Here is a 22,417-nt window from a genome sequence, read left to right on the forward strand (position 1 = left end):
AGATGGGCAAACTTGCAGCAAGTAAAGTAATAGTGAAGTCAGAACTGCAGGCTTGTTCTGGGTCAGTGACTCAAAGTATTGAAGTTATTGGACCAGTGTGACAGCCAGATAACTAGCGTTTTCAGAAAGAAAGTACAGAAAAGACAGCCTACTTATAGTCACGTAAAAAAAAGTAATTGTTGACTTTTTCAACATTCTTGAAAAGGTAAAACATTAGATCGTTATTCAAATGGTGCCTCCTACAGAAAAAGGTGATGTAACGGAATATAAACACAAGAACCATTTTTCTTTTCAATAAAAAAAAGTGTAATTAATTGCCTACTAATATGTCTAGAAGTTTCTATCTCCATTACAAACATGGCTCTCCTAACCCATGGTTGCTAATTTGTGATAGACAAAGCTGGCAACCCAAGATGAGGAGGAGAATGAGGAAAATGTATGAAGGGAACCCCTAGGAACTAGCAGTTACCTACTATGAACCATTCTCGGAATACATGGCATTCTGTGAATAGCTAAGTGGAGTGGAAGACGCTAAACCCTACTAGTGCTTCCGTGTATGAGAGCTGCAGTAGGCCAAAGGTAGAGCTAGTAAAGAAAATTTGATACCCTGCACTGAACAATTCAATCAGCTCATCATGTAGTATACCTGACTGGAGATTTAAAGCTGATCTCTGGACGTATTGGGACGCATGAACTTTAATGGCATCCCAGTCTTAGTTCATAGAGTTCAATATTGAGTTGGCCCACCCTTTGCAGCTATAACAGCTTCAACTCTTCTGGGAAGGCTGTCCACAAGGTATAGGAGTGGGTCTAAGGGAATGTTGACCATTCTTCCAGAAGCGCATTTGTGAGGTTAGGCACTCATGTGGACGAGCAGGCCTGGCTCACATTCTCCACTCTAATTCATCCCAAAGGTGTTCTTACGGGTTGAGGTTAGGACCCTGTGCAGGCCAGTCAAGTTTCTCCACCCCAAACTCACTCACCATGTCTTTATGGACCTTGTTTTGTGCACTGGTGTGCAGTCATGTTGGAACAGGAAGGGGCCATCCCCAAACTGTTCCCACAAAGTTGGGAGTATGAAATTGTCCAAAATGTCTTGGTATGCTGACACCTTAAGTTTCTTTCACTGGAACTAAGGGGCCAAGCCCAACCCCTGAAAAACAACCCCACACCATAATCCCCCCTCCACCAAATGATTTGGACCAGTGCACAAAGCAAGGTCCATAAAGACATGGATGAGCGAGTTTGGGGTGAGCCTGCACAGAGGGATGAGCCTATACAGAGTCCTGACCTCAACCTGACAGAACACCTTTGGCATGAACTAGAGCAGAGAATGCAAGCCAGACCAGCTCTCCAACATCAGTGCCTGACTTTACAAATGCGCTTCTGGAATAACTTCTGGAATAATGGTTAAGCATTCCCATAGACACACTCCTAAACCTTGTGGACAGCCTTCCCAGAAGAGTTGAAGCTGTTATAGCTGCAAAGGGTGGGCCAACTCAATATTGAAACCTATGGACTAAGACTGGGATGCCATTAAATTTCATGTGCATGTAAAGGCAGGAGTCCCAATACTTTTGGTAATATAGTGTATATATACCACTACAGACACAAAGGGGGAGATTTACTATAATTGGTGCACACAGAATCTGGTGCAGCTGTGCACAGTAACCAATGAGTTTCTAGGTTTTATTGTCAAGGATTAATTGAACAAGCTGAAGTTAGAACCTGATTGGTTACTATGCCCAGCTGCACCAGTTTTAGTAAATCTTCGCCAAAGGATTTAAATACACTGTGTGTGACAAATGTCTTTAGAAATCCAGATATTAACTTATAAAAGGTAGCGATGACATCATCACTGTGCTGTACATAGCCTGTGCAGAGAGCAGAGCTGTAGAAGGGACCCAGCAGCTCCACCCACTACAGTCTGCTTACAGAAAACAGATCGCCTGACGAAGGAGCACGGATGCTCTGAACGCGTGCAACCCCTATTTTTCTCCTGCCAGGAAGTGATGTCATCAGGGATCAGAAGTCGGCAGCCGGAGCCCTGTTGTGCATGCTCCGCCGCGGCCAGTGACAACTAGCAGCCCCACAGCGGCTCGGCTATACCTCTGGAACCTCACCACCTTCTCCTATGACCACTATCCTGGAAGAGGAAGATGGATGACCCTAACAGTCTTTGTGTACCGGTCTCACCCAACCTCGGACAGTGAGTCACCAATTTTAACAGTGTTAAATAAACTTGTACTATACTAAGCTGGCGCCGCTCTCTCCTTTCTTGCATCTCTCAGGGCTTCTCCACGCTTCAGCCGGCTGCCGCGGACTATAGCTTCCCTACAGTACCAAACTTTGTTCCCCCCCACGCAGCCCCATAACCCCCCCCCTCCCATCCACCCACATTCCTTGTACCACCTTGGGATATTAGAAGAGCGCCATGACACCCCCCACTTTCATGTCTGTGCTTACAGAAAACTACAGGAGGGGAGGAGAAGACCAGACACCCTGTACAAGGAGAGAACACAGCAATGACCGGTCTTCATTATAGGATGCTCTGAATAGAGTCTATGAATAGTGCTGGCATACCGCACAGATCTGGAAAAAATACACAAAAAATACCAAGATTCAAAAATACACGTCTTGTATTTAGAAAATATCTGTTAATCCTGGACTTCAGCTTTAAAACTGAACTCCAGGCACAGAAACTTTCCTCAATAGCCACACAATATACAGTATAAATACACTGTGTGTACCAAATGCCTTTGCAAACCCAGATATGATCACTGTGCTGTACATAGCAAAGCTGTGGGAGGGAACACACCACCCACTACAGGCTGCCCACAGAAAACTACAGGGACATCGGATACAAGACCAGTAACCTTGCACAAGTAGAGAGTGCAGCAGTGACTGGTCATCTTTACAAGAAGCTCCTGCACACAGAGAAGTTTCACAGAACAGATCAGGATTAAATATACCAAGATTTAAATGCCTTTTAGACAATATTTGCTTATCCTGGAGTTCAGCTTTAAATTGTGAGTGAACATCTATACTAAGATCTCTGTGCATTTCTTGGTAATGGAGTTCTGTGGGCATGACAGTTAAATTTCTCAAATCACAAATATACTGCAAGCAGATCACATTCCTTCTTCTGAGCAGATCCACAGTAAGGGCCGGTTCATACTAGTGCAATGCCAAATATCGCATGTGATTCGCACCGCATTGCTGTGCAGATTACATGCAATGTTTGGGCGATGCGATTTCATACAAACTCTATGGCTGAAATCACATCTCATTCGCACCAAAACGGTGCAGGACCCTTTTTTTGGTCCGCACTTGGATTGCATGGGTGTTCACACCTATGCGATCCAATTCCTGCACCATTTCAAAGTTCGCAATGTGATCCAATTCTGGGGGGCATCACTACATCACTTACATTGACACCCCCAGCGATTCCCAGATCTCAGTGTGAACCAGTGTGCGACTCAGGTGTGATGCAGGAACCGGCCCTGAATTGCAGGGTTTCCTGCATCACACCATTGTGAACCGGGACCCAATTAGCTTTTGACTGGCATGCAAACTATGGTCAAATGCCTAAAGAGGGCCGTTCAAAGGGATTCATACTATAGATTTGTTTAATCGGTTGTCTAGTTACTTATGCATTTCTTGACATCTTCACAATTCTGGGGGAAAAAACAGCTAGGCACACACCTGAGATCCAATTCCATATGCTTAACTTACCTTTAAAAATACATGTAATTCTGTTCAACCACAATTATTAACATACCTCTTTTACCTCGTGAACAGTTTTACTGCTCAAAAATATGTGTAAAGCTGGCCATAGACGTTCGAATCTCGGGCTGCTCAACAGGGACCGGCCAATTTGGGTATAACCAGCATGTCGGATTTCCAGCATGTGATTATTGCCAGCGGATAGCTGCTGGCCATATTCACTGTGTTCTCTCGGCAGGGACAGCTACTCATGGGGAATCAACGACCTTCTTTCCTGCAACCTATGGTTACAGGAAAGAAAATCGCATCATCTATGGCTGACCTTATTCTGCTTATCAACTCACATGATGGTAATGATTTCAAATTGCATAACCAAGCTGGGGACCTCACTTTTTTCTACTGTGGGTAAAGAATACAGCTTAGTCGCCTATCCATCCCCAGAGCACTGATTGAACAAAGAAGGATCACCACACTAATATGGTCATCACCCTGCTCACTTCTGTCCTAGTGTTAACAAAAGTCAAAGCATATATCACCAACTTACCACAGATCTTAAAAAAAAAAAAGTCCAATAATTTATTAATGTGATCACGTTACAGCAGTAAAATGAAATCTACTACTGTAATGTGATCACTTTCCTACATTCTTGGGCATTATTTGATTTGCTGCCGATATATGCTTTGACTTGTGTTGACACCGGTTCCCGACTGATAGTTGTTACAGCACCCACTTGTTTCAGGCCATTCCAGGTAATGTGTGTGATGGGAATATTCTACCTGTCCCTAAGTTAACACTTACAGCACTGTGCCATGCAGTAAAGTTGGACTTAATCATAGAGCTGGTCCTCTCTCCTAGTCCTAAACCTGCTGCTCAGGGAATTACAAGAAGCTAAGATAATAAAAAAAACATAAGTTCTACTGTTATACACAACTACTTCGTTTCTTACAGCCGATACAATGATTAGGGGATATTGCTAGCCAGACTGCCTTTGACAATGTATGCAGAACAGGCGACAAACAATATGGTTTGATATCAGCAATTAACTCAATGCTAATGTCATATTCTTCTAAACAATGGTATATGCTAAAATGGGAACAGGACCTGCAAGTGGAGTCGGATCTTGAGCATTGGCACAAACTAGTTGGAAATGCATCCAGAACATATTATAGAGGCAAATTACAAAGTGCTACTTCGATGGTATATGGTCCCAACAAGATTGGCCTCCTACATCCCAGGAGCCACCCCACATGGCTTTGGAGGCTGTTCCCAAGACGGTTCGTTCCTCCATATTTGGTGTGAATGACCAAAAATCGGTAGATTCTGGATTAGGTTCTACAATTTTCTCTACTCATTAACAGGCACAAACCTTAAAAAGAATTTACAAGAGGCCTTACTGGGCCACTCAATTTTAGAAGTTCCGCAATGAGTGAGGAAGCCGATCGCTTGTCTTTTTGGCGGCCCGCATTGTGATAGGAAAGTTGTGGAAATCCCCCACAATACTTTTTGACCTGATGTGATTTGAAGTTCGCAGTATTGTCATAGCTTGAAACACAAATTCTCTTTTCTTCTTCCTTCACTACCCCCCCAAACTGGTTATCTGGAGTCTGGGAATTCTACTTAAAGGGGGTAGATGTAAAGGTCTCCTCCAGTTTTGTATGTTATCATTGGTTGATTTAGATGAAAAATACATTTTCTTTATTAAACATTTGTATCAGTTTCATATGCATTACCTAAAATTTACCAATAAAAACTATGGGAAAAGAAAAATTACAGGTTATTATAGTTTAATTAAAAAAATACATTTGAATCATATTATTAATAAAGAATCAAAATGGTGAAATTTTCTTCCGGAGTTTTTAAGAGAATCTAGTTCTTCCATTCATACCTCACCATCTTGAGCAAGACCAAACAACTGTCAAAGCATGTCAGGGACAAGATTGCACAAGATCTGCACAAGGCTGGAATGGGCTCCAAGACCATCAGCAAGAAGCTTGGTGAGAAGGAGACAACTGTTGGAGCAATTATTCGCAAATAGAAGAAATGGAGAAGATGGGTAGTGGATGAGTCTTACAGCCAAGAAAACATGTTGAGGAGTGAGTTGGGGGAGCAATTTCACCCCATGTGCCAATACTGACTTGTATTGTTAGAAATAATGGTCATTACTACTATTGTTATAGCTTAGTAAATTGTGCCAAAGATCATTAAGCACCACTTATTATCCAGTTAAGGAATAGGCACACCTTTGTAGTTACCATTTCGGTAAGTACGTCTTTATAAGGGATAGTACAGACTGCCATATGAGAGGAGTACAACGGTTTTCTGGCTGCCATGAAAGCACATCCAGCTCTTTGCTTCAGATTATCTCTTCCAGGGTTACTTTAGTTCCTTTGACTTTCCAAAGCAGTTCTCCTCTTCCGTAACAGTAGCTGATGTATTTTTTCCAAGTCCAAGAGCAACAGCTAGCGGTGGCACCATTTCTGCCTATTTTGAACACTACAATGATACAAGTGAAGTCTATTCTAGCTAAACAAAAAATACTCTGCCAGAACACCGATATATAGTGAGTGAAAACATTTTTTTTTTTTTATATATATATATTTTTTATTACACATTTTTACAAAACCAAGTAAAACAAAAAAAAAGTAACAAATAAAATGATTTAAAACTCAGTTGTTTTTTCTGAGGCACTTAAATAAATACTATGCCAAACCAACTGAGGCAAATAAAGATTGTTCTGTAATAAGTTACGGTAGGTGTGTTCTCCATTACAAGTGCATCAAGCTCACGTCTCTCTCACACTTGTCGACCCCCTTCTGGAGCTGGCTCGAAGGCAAGGCAGAGTAAGCTGCGGAGCTGAAGGCAACTTCGGACAGCCTTGGCCAGGGACTAGGAGACAAAAGGTGCCATCCTACAAAAGGAATGAAGAGAACAAAGTGTCAGTTATTTCATTGCTCTACATTAGAAATGAACTCCTGTACATTCATAGACGTGTAATCAAAGCTAATGCTTCTTGAGAAAGATACAAGATGACTTTTGACATTTCCATAGAACAAATGTCAAATTGTTTTATTTACAGTATAGTGAATGGCTTTTTCTGCTACTTAGCTAAAGAAGTAGATAATCACAAATAAGTACAAAAGGGGAGGCATTATGACGAGGCAGAATTTAAAGATATGCAACCATTTGTACCTTTAATGTACCACCTCTATAATGTTTTAGGCTAATGGATTCATGACACTTTTTATATCACTGATCAGTGTAGATTATAAAAAATATCTGTGTATGGCGTCAGGTTTCAAAGATAACACAGAAATATAATAAGATTACAGCCTTTATAGACTAGGGATGGTACGGATAACTTTCACTGAGCCTGCAGACAATGAAACAAATCTAACAGATTCCCCCCTATATGCTAAATGGAGCAGACTTATGAAATCTACCTTGCCAGCAATTGTATTTTGACAGCCGGCACCCGCAGCTGTCAAAATACCAGAAAAGTAACAGCATCTGATTGGATGCCGCCACTGTCTGGCCAACAATGTTCCACACTGTTTTTTTAACAAAAGTTGATTAACAATTGACTTTTGTTGAACCAATTGATTTAACAGGGGCAACCATGGCTTGAATTTTGGCTGTTTCGGTGTATGGCAGCCTTAAGTCCTACATGGTTTTATTTGTGGCTTCCTATATAAAAACTCTAAAGAAATTCTGGTCAAGACTTTCATCTGTTTTAAAGGACAACTTGACATTGACCCAGTGGAAGCCCCTCAGAATAAGAAGCCAGATGACTGTACTAAAATTGATTTCGGTTTGCCTATTCAGGTAAGGTCCTACCCAGCTAGGTCCTGAAGAAAACCAATTATCCCCTTCAAGGAGTTTACATCTCGCATTACAGGGGTTTTTAATAAAAATACCAAACATGCCTATACTTACCTGCTCTGTGCAATTGTTTTGCACAGAGCAGCCCCGATCCTCTTCTTCTGGGGTGCCCCCCGTCCCCCGATGATCCAGGCCCCTCCTCTTCATTGGGTGCCCCCACAGAAAGCTGCTCCCACATCCTGCTGCTGCATCCATTGACACAGACAGCGGGACTCAAAGGAGAGAGACATCACATTGCTGGATCAGATCAGGCTCAGGTAAGAAAAAAAAAGGGGGGGGGGGGGGGTCTGCAGCACAGAAGGTTTTAAGGTTTTCACCTTACTGCATAGATTGCATTAAGAAGAAAAACCTTTAGGCTTTCCAACCACTTTAACTTATCCATGACGATTAAAAAAAATGGTAGCCACTCTGGATGACAGACTACATAAATTCCACAGAATTTAGGAGCCTTGGACTACACATCCTTTATCAGTAAATTTTGACCATTCCCTCTTTATTACGTAAACTTTCATGATAAGATTGTTGACATCAGGATGCTCATTCCAGTAAGAACTTGCTCCTCCCTCACTCAATTTTTTCTTCTTTTTCCCTTTCTTGCTCCGTACCTCAACATCCCCCCCCCCCCCCCCCCAAGTCCTTTCCTGGTCCTGTCTCCCCCCCTATTCCCCTGCTGCTCTTTTCTGATTACTGACCCTTTTCTGGCCCCGGTTGCCCACCACAAAGACTATAGCCTATTCAATTTACTCCTCTAACTAATCCGCAGCCCCGGGAGGGGATATGCCCGGGATTGTCACTCCTAGTGCACATTCTGAATGCTCAAACAGACTAATAGCTTGCGTTGTTGCCTTGCAAGGCCTTCTTTACATTATGCAGAAAAAAAAAAATATGCATAGATTACGCATTCTCTCTGTTCCTATGTTTTGCCAACTTTAAATTGTTAAACATTCAATAAACACTACTGAAACAGAAAATGATGGAAGGTGCCATTACTGATTTTATTTTTAGGCTTCACTAGTCAGCAATTGACAGCTTCACTTTTTCTATTATGATAGGTTTACATTAACTCCACCGTTTGAGACTATGCAGAGTGCTATATCCCTTGCAGAGTTCTGCTATGTGTCAGCCAGAGGTGTTCTTTTCCTCACAGCACAACAATTAATCTGTGAATAAACTATGAGGTATAATGGTGGACTGTATCGAGTCCATACATTTCACAGGATACAAACTACTGTATATACTTGAGTATAAGCCGACCCGAATATAAGCCGAGGCACCTAATCATACCTAAAAAAACTGGGAAAACGTATTGACTCGATTATAAGCCTAGGGTGGGAAATGCAGCAGCTACTGGACCCAACTGGACCACCACAATACCCAAAACAGGGGCTGAAGACATGGTATAGGAGATGCAGGGCTGTGGGCATGGTAATAGGCATGGCACAGGAGATAGTACACAGGCATGGCACAGGAGATGCAGTGCTGCAGGAATGATACAAGAGAATCTCCTGTACCATGCCCGCAGCACTGCATCTCCTGAGGAGAAGCTGGGGCCGTGGAAGAGTCTCTCTTACCTTTCCACCTTACATTTAAAAATGGCGCCGCCCGGCACCAACACCTCACCGTGCATGTGCCGTCTGCCCAGGAATAGCCGAACGTGTACGGGCTTTCCCGAGCGGCGGCGACCCATGCGCACTGACCGGGGAAAGGTAAGTGAGACTGTGACTCGAGTATAAGCCGAAGGGGGCTTTTTCAGCATAAAAAAACATGCTAAAAAAGTCAGCTTATACTCAAGCATATACGGTAGTCATTTACAAACTCACTGTTTCTTTAAAAAAATCCAATTTTAAACAGGGTCTTCACACAAAATGTTATGTCATTAAGGGGGATTTCCAAATGAGAACGATAGGGCCCTTCTCCTTCCATTCTTACCACCAATATCAACAAATGTACTCTCAATGCATTTGAATGCACTTGAGTTTTTTATCGCAGCATTTAACAGAAATCAATTCGGAGAAACATGTGGGCTGACATTAATAATCTCCTTTGTAAAAAAGTTAGTTCCCTGATTCTTTTGGAGTTTTTTTTTCCCTGTAATTTTAGTAACCTATTGGTTTTCGATATGAGACTAGCATGCAAAAAAAAAAAAAAAAAGACAAGGATCATTCGCCCAATATTCTCATCCTGTGTATGAGGCTTTGCTCCAAGGGATATACAAAGGATCTAGGAATCACAATGTATTATATGCTAAGGTAAACATGTTACAGCAAGCATGAAAAATTCACACAAAACATTACTTTGAGCTAAATATTAGAATTGTAGCTCAAAATATATGCTGGAAAAAAACACATTAAAGCTGATCTTCAAGATTATGTCCCCTAAAATGTCTTTATGCTCTTACTACATCGGACACCCCAAACAGGAGTACATAACAGGCAATGAAAGGCAATTCTTACTTTTTCAGGAACAGTGCATCTGTACAAGTGGAAAGGATTATCTGCCAGCATTGCTAGTGCTTGACACATGTGTGCTTCTAATATTCAGATTCTGATAGACACAGGAGGAATCATCGCTAACCCTGCCAACGAAACAGAGAGGAAATCAAATGTGTAAATTAAAAAAAAAAAAAAAAAAAGAAGAAGGGAAAAATGGGATTTTTGACTTACTGTAAAATCCATTTCTCTGATGTTTATTGACGGACACATCTCCTGATTTTCATTACCATTGGGTTATACTGTCCCCTACAGGAATAGGACACTAGGTGGAAAAAAAAGTCTGGCAACACCCATTGGCAGTCCCAGGGGGTATACTCCCTCCCTCTGCTATAGGTACTCTGTTTTGTTACAAGCATGTCAGAAGAATTACAACTCCACAGAGGGGTGGGTGCGGTGTCTGTCAGTGAACATCAGAGAAATTGATTTTACGGTAAGTCAAAAATCCCATTTTCTCTTTCGTTCATTGATGGACACAACTCCTTATCTTAGCCATTGGGACGTCCCAAATCAGTGTTAAACATGAGGGGTGGGAACAGCAAAAAATTAATTCCCATGGCTAACTATAGCCAACCAGGTAAACAGGAGCTCAACCAAAACAACTGGAGCAAACCTGAAAAAAACAATACATACTCAAAGAAGACTAGGGCCTCTAAACAGCAGCCTGCAAAACCTTGTAGCCAAACGAAAACATCCGTAGATGCCAACACATCCACTTTATAGAACTTTGTGAAAGCCTGGACAACATCCAAGGCATGCAAAGCAATTTCCTTCGGATGTTTTGGTCTGGGACACAAGGAAGGCAACACAATGTCTTCATTCAAATTAAAATCAGAGACAACCTGAACGACAGGATAACTCCGCCAATTCCAACACCCTGCACATAGAGGATAATCAGCATAATCAGGGGAATCTCGTGAAGATTCTCAAACGGAGGCTTCTGGAGAACTGAAAGCACCAAATTGAGGTCCCAAGGCGGCAACGGAGACCGCACTGGAGGAACCAAGTGCCAAACTCCCTGAAGAAAAATACGCACCAGGGAGTGTGTGGCCAAGGGCCGTTGAAACACCGTTAAGGCTGACACCTGGCCCTGGATAGTACTCAAGGCCAGTTTCTGCTCAACCCCCCGTTGAAGGAAGGTCAAGATTCAAGCCACCGAAAAAGAAAGAGGATGAACCCCAAGAGACTCACACCACACAATGTACTTCTTCCAAATACGATGATAGATCTTCCTAGAAGTAGATTTCCTACCTTTTAACAGCGTTGGAATCAGACTCAGACAAAGCTCTATCCATCAGCACCTGGAGTTCAACAGCCAAGCTGTCAAAGCCAACGACTGTAAAGCAGGATGGAAGATTGGTCCTTGAGACAGCAGATCCTCTCTGAGAGGAAGCATCCGGAACTTTGGCAACCAGCAGCACCAGATCGGCATACCAAGCCCAGCAAGGCCAGTCCAGGGCCACTAAGATGACCGGAAACACTTCTGCCTTGATCCTGCGTAGGAGTCTTGGCAGAAGATTGAGAGGATGGAAGGCGTAAATCATATGATACTGACCCTGATGGGGCCACCAGCGCGTCTGTGGCATCCACCAGAGGATCCCGTGACCATGCCACAAACCTCTGGACCTTTGGGTTGAGCCGAGACACCAACAGATTCACCTCGGGGATGCCCCACCGAAGATGCAACTGATGAAACACCTCTGGATGAAGGGACCACTCCCCTTGGTCCAACACCTGCCTACTGAGGTAATCCGCCTGCCAGTTTTCCACCCCGTGAATGTATACGGCTGAGAGGGCTGGAACGCACCGTTCTGCCCACCTTAGAATGCCGGCTACCTCCAGAGCTGCCAGGACATTTTTTGTGCCCCCTTGGTGATTGACATAAGCCACAGCCGTGGCATTGTCCGCTTGAATCCGCACTGGACATCCCTGGAGACGATCCATCCAATGGTCCAGTCACAGTCTGATCGCTTGGAGTTCCAAGGCATTGATCGGTAGTCTGGACTCTTCCAGTGTTCAGATCCCTTGAGCAGAATTTTTGCGGAGGACGCCTCCCTAGCCAGACAGGCTGGCATCCATGGTGACAACTGTCCAATACAAGGGGAGGAAGGATTTGCCCAGCCGAATCGCTGGAGAACGAAGCCACCATATCAGGGACTCCTTCGTTCCCTGGCTCAACCGGATCTGATTGTCCAGAGACTGCGGAGTCTTCTCCCATTTGGCCAGAATCTGCAGGGACCTCTTATGGAACTGTGCAAACGGAACCGCCTTGAAAGTACACACAATCAGGCACCCACCATACGAGGAACCAGGCGGGCACCGCTCCAGACAGAACCCTCCACCATTGAAATAGGGAAGGAGGAACGCTGGGATTCGGGCCAAAGCCCAGTCATATGCAATCTCACGAGGCGTTTAACTTGCAGGCCAGCCCCTGTCCAGTGGGGCTATGTCAAGGCTGTCCAAGCGTGGAGCTGAGGCCTGCGTGCGCTAGTTGGCCAAACTGGGGTGACCACTGGATCTAGACTATCCAGCCTGTCGCCAAGTCCAGCAGTTGATTTCAGATCTCACAGGAAAAAAACAGGAGAAAAAAATTATATCCAAAAGGAAAAAATCTGGCAGGACCAGAGATCCCAGCAAGAGACTAGGTCCATACTCCTGACTAGGCAGAAAAAACTGAGTACCTATAGCAGAGAGAAGGAGTATACCCCCTGGGACTGCCCATAGGTGTTGCCAGACCTTTATTCTGCCTAGTGTCCTACTCCTGTTAGGGGGCAATATAACCCAATGGTTAAGGAGATCAGGAGCTGTGGCCGTCAATGAACTAAAGAGAAAAAAAGCTTTTGGATAAGCTTTGGATGAAGTTACAATTTAAGGGACTTTTTATTTTATCAAAATACAGGTGCAAAAAGCTAAACTCAAGGCAGATAAAATAACATCAAGAAATGCAGTTATGCATTTGTTAAACAAACAAAAAAAAAAACCACTAAAATATATTTTCTCTTAACTTAAAAAAATATGCAAGTTATCAAAACCCCAGTTCACATGTGCAATTTACAAGAAAATATGTTAAAGCAGAACTACACTGAATCTGAGCATCACAAACCAAAAACATTTAATATGTTTTTTAAGATTTAAAGCAAATTCACTCATCCATCCATGTCTCCTTGCTTCATTTTGCAAGAGAAATCAATTTGAAAGAAAAAACCCCTAGCATTTCTGGCTGTGGCCATCTTGAGGGCACATGTTTAGGGCAGATGTTTCAAGTAGTATTTACTTCCTTAAATCCATTTGCCCTTAGCTCAGGGTATGCAGACAGAAAGTTGTGCTTAGTGGAGAAAACCCTTCCTGAAGAATGAAATATATATATATACATAGGTTAACAAGTATTATAACTTCCTTTCTACTTACTAATGCAAGCAGCATAAGGTTTATAAATAGTCAATGTTCATTGGATGAGTGAATTTCTACTTTAAGTTTTGGTTTTGCAACCAAAGCGGCAAATTTTGATTTGTGTGATCTTGCGAACAAAGAGCGACTGTGCACCTTTTTCTTTGTTATGTACGTATTTAGCACTAAAATCAACCTGGAACTGCCAGAGAACTTAGAAGTGCTAAGGAGCTTTTTAAAAAAAAAAAACCCTGATATGTTATGCAAATTTATAATACAAACCGCATACAAAAAATAAAAAATAAATAGAGAGAGAACAAGAAAAAGAAAGAAAAATATACTAGACAGACAGACAGATCAGTTCATACCGTGCTTGGCTAGGGGCTGCCGCTGATGGCGTTTTTGGTTTCAACTTATCCCCAAGTGGATACTGAATATTGGTGTAGTCTCGCTCGTTTGTCCTTCCCCTCTATTAAAGAATATGAATTATAGAAATAAGGAGGTGTAAAAGTCCGGTTAATTCTTTATTTCATCATGCTGTGTCGGTTAAAAACGGGAGGGAGGAAGATACTTCAGTACACAAACTGATAGAGGAGAGCAAAGACAACAGATCAAAGAGCAAACAGTGTTGTCACTAAAGCATTTTTTGGGGTATTATTTTCACTGAAGCATTTTGGGACATTTACTTGCTCTATGTGTTTCCAAGAACTAATCTTATATCAGCTTTCAGTGATTTGCCCAACCTGTTAAAAGCAGAGTTGGCAAATCATTCTCTATGAGATAAATGGTGGAAATGTTTGCTAAAAAGACTTAACCCCACATCTGAATCTGTACCTGTTGAAAACTGGATCATCACTGAATATCCAACCAATAGGCAACTTTAACCCAGGATCAGGATATGGGCATTCAAGCACATACTATCAGGACCCAATCTGAACCTAAAAACTGATTCTGCACCATCTTGTGGATACTTTACCATAGTGCAACCAATTTGCTTTTTTCTTATCTTGCTATCGCCTGCTGGAGATTCTCTGGAGATTCTGCATACTGCATGCACTAGTTTGTAGGACATGGGGGTGTGCTTCTCAGATGTTGCTCAGTCAGAAAACATTGGCTATTTATAGGTACTTTTTGGGCCTTTCACACTGATCATTTTTGATTCGTTTTACAGGTAAAAAAAAAAGCAGAAGAAAAATGCATGAAAAATGCATCCCTTTAAATCCTCCTCTCAGTTGCATTTCAATTGTGATTTTTGGCTACTTTCACACTGCTCCATTGTAAAAAAATATTGCATCTCTTTAAACCCTATGGAACTCTTCACACCGGTCAGTTGCGTTTCCGTTGTGTTTTTAAAAGGCATTTTTTGTTGCCTGTTTGGTGCATTTTAGGGCCCTTTCTTACTGATTGTTTTTTCTGTTAAAAAAACAGAAGAAGATTATGGGTTTTTACAATAAAGCAGTGTAAAAGCAGCCTGAAAAGCAACTGACCAGTGTGAAGAGTTCAATGGGATTTAAAGAGATGCATTTTTCTGCTTTTTCTTCGCTTTTATGCCTTCTTAGCAAGTTGGAAAACAAGCCCTTACTTACCTCCGCGGCTGCAAACACTGGGGAGAAACTCATCTTTAAATTCATAGCATTTTTGTTGTGAACTATGGGTATGAATTGTTCCAAATTTTCTGCAGCTAGAGTGGTTAGTGGTTCTAAAGCCCCTTTACTGCTCTTTTAAGTGAAGCCCAATCTGCATGGTGTCCCTGAAGCAGTTGTTATAATGTGCAGGCATAATGTGCAATTATGGCAGCCCTCAATTATAGAAGTGTAAGGCCCACACTTTCCCTTGTCACTGCTTGCTGCTGCCATCTTTTCCTGTTTTTTTTCTCTGGGTCCAGCATATTTATTCTTCATTCACTACTGCACACTAATGATGTAACCCTAGTGCATGTGCAAAGGAGTTGGCACAGTCCTAGCTCCCGTCTCTTCTACCTGAAAAATACCAGGATTGTACAATACACAGCATGTACGGTATGTGGCATTCCATACACAATATTAAAAAACTGTTAGCAGGAAGGGAACCTTTTTTATTTTTTGCAGAAGACATAAAAATTTAAGTTTAAATCCAATTTAAAGGAGAAGTATAGCTAAAGTTATTTTGGCTCTACTTCTCTTATGGATCACAGGAGTGCAGTTCATTTTGCACTCATGTGACCCATTTTGTATAATTGGGATCGACACAGGTGCCTGGACCGTGACCTGTCTCAGCTGCTCAGTGAGCCGCTGGAGACTGAGCCACCTGCTCCCGCCACCTCCACATGCCTAGTGCTCCAGAGAGCGCTGGAAGGAAGAGCAGAGAGCCAGTGACTAACAGTCAGTACTCTCTGCTCAGGGCAGAGGGGAGAACTGAGCGATCAGCGCTGTTTGATCGCTCAATTCTCAATACAGGGGTGGTGAGGGACAGATGCAGCATCACTCTGATGCTGCATCCACCTAGTTGAGTATGCATTTTTTTTTAACCCAATCCCATGATTTATAAGCTCCCCCTAGGCAAAACAAGTATTTAATTCTTGCAGTTTGAGGGGATCCCGACTACAAGGGTCATTTATTTTATCCAGAGTTCCGCTTGAACATAAACCTCTTCAAAAAAATACAATAAAAACAGCTACATCACAGGAAAAAATGTTGTTTTTAGTGCAAAATTGTTGTGTCTATTCAGGTTGGAAACCTGTAGTTATTTAAAGCAAGAAAATCAATATTTGAATAACAAGCCATCCTCCATCTTTGGGTATATGTATGGTATCTTCCAGGTACATTAAATACTTATGTCTTTGTAACACTCAAAGCCTTTAAAATACTTTGCCGCTTATTTTAGAGATAATAAAACCTACTTTCCACAATAAATGATGCAATTTCTTACACTTAAGTAAGGAAAAAGACGGTCCTAAAAGCCTCTTTATTTATCGACTTTATTTTGCAGGTCATTGCTGGAACCACATATTAAGTTTACTGGTTGTTACTTCTATTGGAAAAACAGTTAAAGCATATGTTACTGCCACAGTATTGTCTACGGCTACTGCTGCAGTGGTAACGGCATTTACTCACCTGTTCATCTTCTAGATATTTCTTCCTGGATTCAATATACTTCTGTACAGCCATATAAATGAATTTGTATTGGGCCTCTGTCTGCACCATACCCGAGCGCTGCTGCCTCACCATCTGGATGGTCTTTGGGACGTCAATATCACAATCCAGGCCTGTGTGATTCAGATTCGGGATATCTTTAAAAAATGTCATTTTCTGCAAAGCTTTATACTGTACCAAAGACTGCGCAAAACATAGTTATAACAAAAATAGCTTAACTGGATCCAAACTGTAAGAGCATCCTGCTTACAGTTTAAAGCCCAACTCCAGGCAAAACTTATTTAGTTTTGGATAGAGCAGGAAAATGCTAGATGTTAGGCTTTTACTGACATTTGTAGACTTCTTCAAGTGGGGTTCCGGCCTCAAATACCCTTAACTAAAAATACCCCTATAATACTAATCCATCGCCCTTTACAGAACCGCTATTCTCATACTTACAAGGTGTACAGTATTGGATTTTAGTCAAAATCTTACTTTTAAAAATGCTGTCTGGGCGCGGCCATCTTAGACGTGGGCATTTGAAGCCGTAATCTGCTGTGTCCTTCTTCCTGATTCCAGGGAGTGTTCTGGGAGTTCTTCCTGATTCCAGCCTCCTGGGAGTGATGGCAAACAGCTCCCAGGATGCAATGCAAAGGCGGAAGTGATGTCGGTGGCCGTGGCCACAGAGGGGGGAGAGGGAGTACAATCAAAAATGCCCTGAAAATAAGGTAAGGGACCCCCGAAAAAAATTTAAAATGCCCAATTGTTGATCAGCATAGCGAACACTCCAGGAATCACTAAAGTTTCAAAATAGGCCGGAACTCCACTTTAAGCCTAGTACACACTATCAGTTTTTTTTTTTTTCAACCCAACAGGTTGAACAAAAAAAAAAACTGTCAGTACAGCAGCTCCTGACCGGAACTAACAACTCAATGTTAGTGCAGCGATCTCCCCCACTGAGCTATTGTGTTCTGACAAGGGAACGGCCCCCCCTGCCAGAACACTCCGGTCAGTTTTCCACCATGCTCATCTGACAGAATCCGGATGAATGGCTGGCTTCTATCAGACCAGCTGCCATACACACGGGCTGAATGTTGGCCGGTTTTTATTAAACCGGCTGAAGTCATCCGGCATTTGGCCCATCCGTACGAGGCTATCAGACCAGCTGCCATACACACGGGCTGAATGTTGGCCGGTTTTTATTAAACCGGCTGAAGTCGTCCGGCATTTGGCCCATCCGTACGAGGCTTTACTGCCAGGACAGAAATCTCTTCACTGGGGCACAATTTTAGTAGAGTGAGGAAGAGTTAGACTTCTGCCAATGTTTTTATTGCCATTTGTGCCTTCCTGTACCTGTGACACAGGTCCATCTCATTTCTTGTATAGGTATCAAAGGGACAGGAAGTGGGGGAAATCACAGAACAAAGTAAATAACCTGATAGAAATTTTACCTCTTCCCCACTGTAGTCAAAACTAAAATACGTTTAGATGGAGATTACCAGAGGAAAGCAAATTTATTGTAACAGCTTGTAATTAATGCTCAAGTAAAATAACTAAATGGAGCAGTGGGTAGGCAAATGATAGGTGATTATGGGGGATATTTACTAAAACTGGTGCACACAGAATCTGTTGCAGCTGTGCATAGTAACCAATCTGCTTCTAGGTTTTATTGTTAAAGCCTAATTGAACAAGCTGAAGTTAGAAGCGGATTGGTTACTATGAACAGCTGTACCAGATTCAGTGTGCACCAGTTTTAGTAAATCTCCCCCCACGTTTTGCTGGAGGCTGCATTAAGGCAAAACACAGGTTCCTTTATCAAGTCCACCCAGCAACGATAGACAGTACATTATATGCTAAATTATATAAAAATTGTACAATAACTAATAATTATGCTCAAATGTTTGAGCATAAATATAAATTTGTATGTTGCACAAGAGAATAATGGCAGATATAAAGATTTGTTTTCTGAGTAAAAGGCTAAGCTTCTGCCGGCCTCAAAAGGGTTAAGTCCTCCAGCATTGGGCTGTTACATAGAAGGAACTATCTATCATTGCTAAGTAGACTTGAAAAAGGAGTCTACACCTCCGAAACGTGTTGTCCTAACAACCGCTAGCCCATCCTACTCCGTCAGGCAGTCCAGCCACTAGGTACGGCGCTGGCTCGTTCGGTGGCCAGGTGCATTCTGTACTCCGCTGCAGATAGCAGTGTGTCTGCATGCAGCACGGCTCCTCCAGGCAGATCACTCTTATTTATCAGCCCGAGACTATTTAGTAGATCGTCTGTGAGACAGCTGAAGAGTTCTTAAGTACAGCAGTGTCAGGGAGGTCTGGGACTGTCTGTTACAAGTTATAGGTTTGGGAGTGCGACATGGTTTGTTTTTCTTTTTATTTCTTTATTAAAAGGTTTATTGCACCAGATCTGGTGCACTCTCTCTTGTTTGTTATTTTTTACAGATACCAGTTACATAGTTTGTGATGATGAAAAAAGACATCAGTCCATCCAGTTCAACCCATGATGTGTGTGTGTGTGTTTGCTGTTAACCGTACATTGAATACCCCTGTATGTTGTGGTCTTTAAGGTGCCCATCTAATAGTTTTTTGAAACTATAGATGCTCCCTGCTGATATGACTGCTTGTGGAAGAGAATTCTACATCCTTACTGCTCTGACAGTAAAGAACCCCTTACGTATTTTAAGGTTAAACCGTTTTTCCTCTAGTTTTAGTGAGTGGCCACGTGTCAGTTCTCATTGGTTCAGAGAGAGTAGCAGGACTCGGTTGACTATCCTATTACCTGGTTAAAGGCTGGACTTTCTAGCGAACTGTGATTTTTGGTTTACAGCACAACTACTAGGTTTTTGCTTTTACAGCTCTGGAGGTAGGTAAATGACCTACACCTATAGAAAGGGCATTAATCAACGTAAGTCAAAGCTACACCACTTGATTTTATTTACAGATGCCCCTTACTTGCATAGGCAGTTTTTTTGGTAAGGATGAACATACCCTTTTATTTTAAATGGAGTGGAAAAGGGCTAGAACCCTTGTGAGGTCTTTGCTGTTGTCTCTATTGTGCAAATTTCTGCTCACTTCCTGTACTGGTGACTACACAGGGAGTAAAAGAATATCTCCCAAACAGAAACACGGATTCTAATCAAAATTTGACAGAGGCCGTGCCCTTTCTTTAAACAATCTAAGAGAAATGCCTGGGATTGGGTTGTTCTTTAACACAAGAAAAAACACAAGATAAGAAAAAATCTGTTTTTTTACCTTGCCTGTTAATGGTATCCACTAGAATATCTATCACTATGATTGTACCAGTGCGTCCAATGCCAGCACTGAAAGAGAGCACAACAAAACATGGTTATTGTATAGGTCCGATTTTTAAGACATGGAGTAGAGTTGCTGCCTCCCCATAATAAGGAATACCTGCAGTGCACCACTATAGGCCCACACTGTGGACTAGACTGTTGAGCTGTATTGATCTCTTCCAGAAAGCTCAAGGCTCCCCCTGGTTCATTTGGGACTCCATGGTCTGGCCAGCTTAAATACTGATAATGCCAAATGTGTCTGGAAGGCTCATCCTGTAACAAAAATAAAACAGCACATTTATAAATCTCAGACCAGACACACAGACACTTCAAATTCCCTGAAAAATGGTCATTGTGGCCTAGAAGATAGTCTGAAGCTTTGCGCATGAAGGCTGTGTTACTACATGTGCTTGCTTCAAAAGTTAATTTTCAGTTTTGATTGGAGGGTACCTTTAAGTCATGTTACAAGGACCTAATTATTTGCATAACTCTGACAGTAAGGGCAAAACAAAACTATACAAGGGTAATGCCGAGTATCCATGAAACAGTTGACACATAAAAAGATACAATGCATTGAAATACGGAGCTCTTCACTTGGCCGCAGTGGTAATTACAGGAATGTCTTGGCGATGTAATGCTCCCAGCAGATTTCGAGCCCTCTGATCTGCCTGACAGCTCTTATGCCGCCGAGAAGCGGACAAGGATATGTTTATTATCCAATTACATATGGGTGAGCATTACTACAGAGAAACTGTCACTCTCCATGATAGAAAATAAGCCGTGGAAGCTGACACAAGTGTCAAAACACCATATTTAAAACCAGTCATTATGTGCAAATATTTCTGGAAAATGCAAAACAATTGACACAAGTGGAAATTTTAGTTCAGAATCCGTGAAGCCAAGCTTTCATACTGGATGAGCCAGCACTTTGCATAAACTGATGTTTAAAGTAAAAGTATGTGTTTATGTGCCATATTCTGTTTACTGAAACAAGAGCACTATAATGTTTATGTGTTATCTGCACAGAACAGGGAGTATTTGGTATATAGTGATCTCCAGTATAGCATATATTCTATACTGTGTACAGTAATATCTAATATATTGTACTCAATCTGTACTGTTTAGCATAAAGCAGTGGTCTTCAAACTACGACCCTCCAGCTGTTGCGGAACTACACATCCCATAAGGCATTGTAAAACTTTGGACATTCACAGACATAACTAGGCATGATGGGAATTGTAGTTCCTGAACAACTGGAGGGCCATACTTTGGAGACCACTGGCATAGAGTGATCTTCTATATACAGTATCTCACAAAAGTTGGTACACCCCTCACATTTTTGTAAATATTTTATTATATCTTTTCATGTGACAACACTGAAGAAATGACACTTTGCTACAATGTAAAGTAGTGGAGAGACTATTTTTTTCTAAGTCCGCGCTCAGGCAGAGTATTTCCCGAAGATCTGATAAAGGTTCCGGCCCTGGCTGGCCGAGTGATATCAGTCACTGCCTGCCTCCTTCAGCAAGTAGGTGCCAAGGAGAGCAGTCTCAGCCTGAGGGAAAATCAGTGGCAGCCATCAACACAAAGAGAGAGCGATAGTATGAGGAAAGTGGGGACCAGCAAGTCTGCTGTAAATTTATTCTGTAAAGTGTATAGTGATCACTAGTGTGTATACAGTATATGCAAACAGTGTATTCTATGTAGTGTATAACGTTGTTCTGTATGATATACATACACCAGGGGTCCCCAAACCTTCTAAAGAAAGGGCCAGTTTACTGTCCTTTAGACTTTAGGGGGGCCAGGCTGTGCCTAGGAGGAGTAAAAAATGCCTGAGCTTTGGTATTCGTGGGAGAAATAGTTTGTGTCAGTGGGAGGAATAGTGCCCCATTATAGGTGTCAGTGGCAGGAATAAAGCCTCAAGGGCCCGAATAAAAGCAAGCAAAGGGCTGCATCCGGCCCCAGAGCCTCAAGTTTGGAGACCACTGCTATACACCATTTGTATATGGTCTATACTAGAGATTGGAAACTTAAGGTACCTGTGCCAGGATGGGCATGTCTATTTCAATGTGAATGTGATGCTTTAAAAACCTTTACAAGTTACATAGATTTACAAAGGTGGTCTGGTGCTAGAAATACTGTCCATGATCTAACTTTCGTGGCGATATCCGACAGGTGTGGGACGATCACACATCCGTTTGCATGCGTGCAGGATAAACGCGCGCGTTCGCCTTTGCACATGAGCACTTTACATTTTCTTTTTACAGAGTTGCTTTAGTTTTTTATCACTTGTATTGCTGTCACAAGGAATGTAAACATTCTTGTGACAGCAATAGGCATGTGACAGGTAATCTTTATGGAGAGATATGGGGTTTTTGAATGATTTAGATTTTTTTTAAAATGGCGTAGATTGAGAAAACTAGAAGTAATGTCATATAATTTGCTTCCAGTTTACTATTACGAACAGCCGATCAAAGCTGATCCCGGCTTTGCTTGGCTGTCCAGGCAAGCAGCGGATGGGC

At 42.1% G+C, this 22,417-nt stretch overlaps 1 protein-coding gene across 1 annotated transcript in view; it reads right to left on the reverse strand.

The window, feature by feature from the left end:
* Window positions 1–6,485: 6,485 nt before the first annotated feature.
* Window positions 6,486–22,417, reverse strand: part of LOC309568441 (tyrosine-protein phosphatase non-receptor type 11-like) — a 241,965-nt gene continuing 226,033 nt past the window's right edge. The window contains exons 11-16 of the mRNA XM_082274109.1: window positions 20,014–20,168; window positions 19,855–19,922; window positions 16,574–16,725; window positions 13,850–13,950; window positions 10,059–10,180; window positions 6,486–6,634 (exon numbers count right to left, since the gene is read on the reverse strand). Coding sequence (XP_082130235.1) covers window positions 10,096–10,180; window positions 13,850–13,950; window positions 16,574–16,725; window positions 19,855–19,922; window positions 20,014–20,168 — 561 coding nt within the window. The 3' untranslated portion in view covers window positions 6,486–6,634; window positions 10,059–10,095. The remainder of the gene's footprint in view (window positions 6,635–10,058; window positions 10,181–13,849; window positions 13,951–16,573; window positions 16,726–19,854; window positions 19,923–20,013; window positions 20,169–22,417) is intronic.

Source organism: Pelophylax lessonae (assembly GCF_965119305.1).
Source record: "Pelophylax lessonae genome assembly, chromosome: 12".
Lineage (NCBI taxonomy): Eukaryota > Metazoa > Chordata > Amphibia > Anura > Ranidae > Pelophylax > Pelophylax lessonae.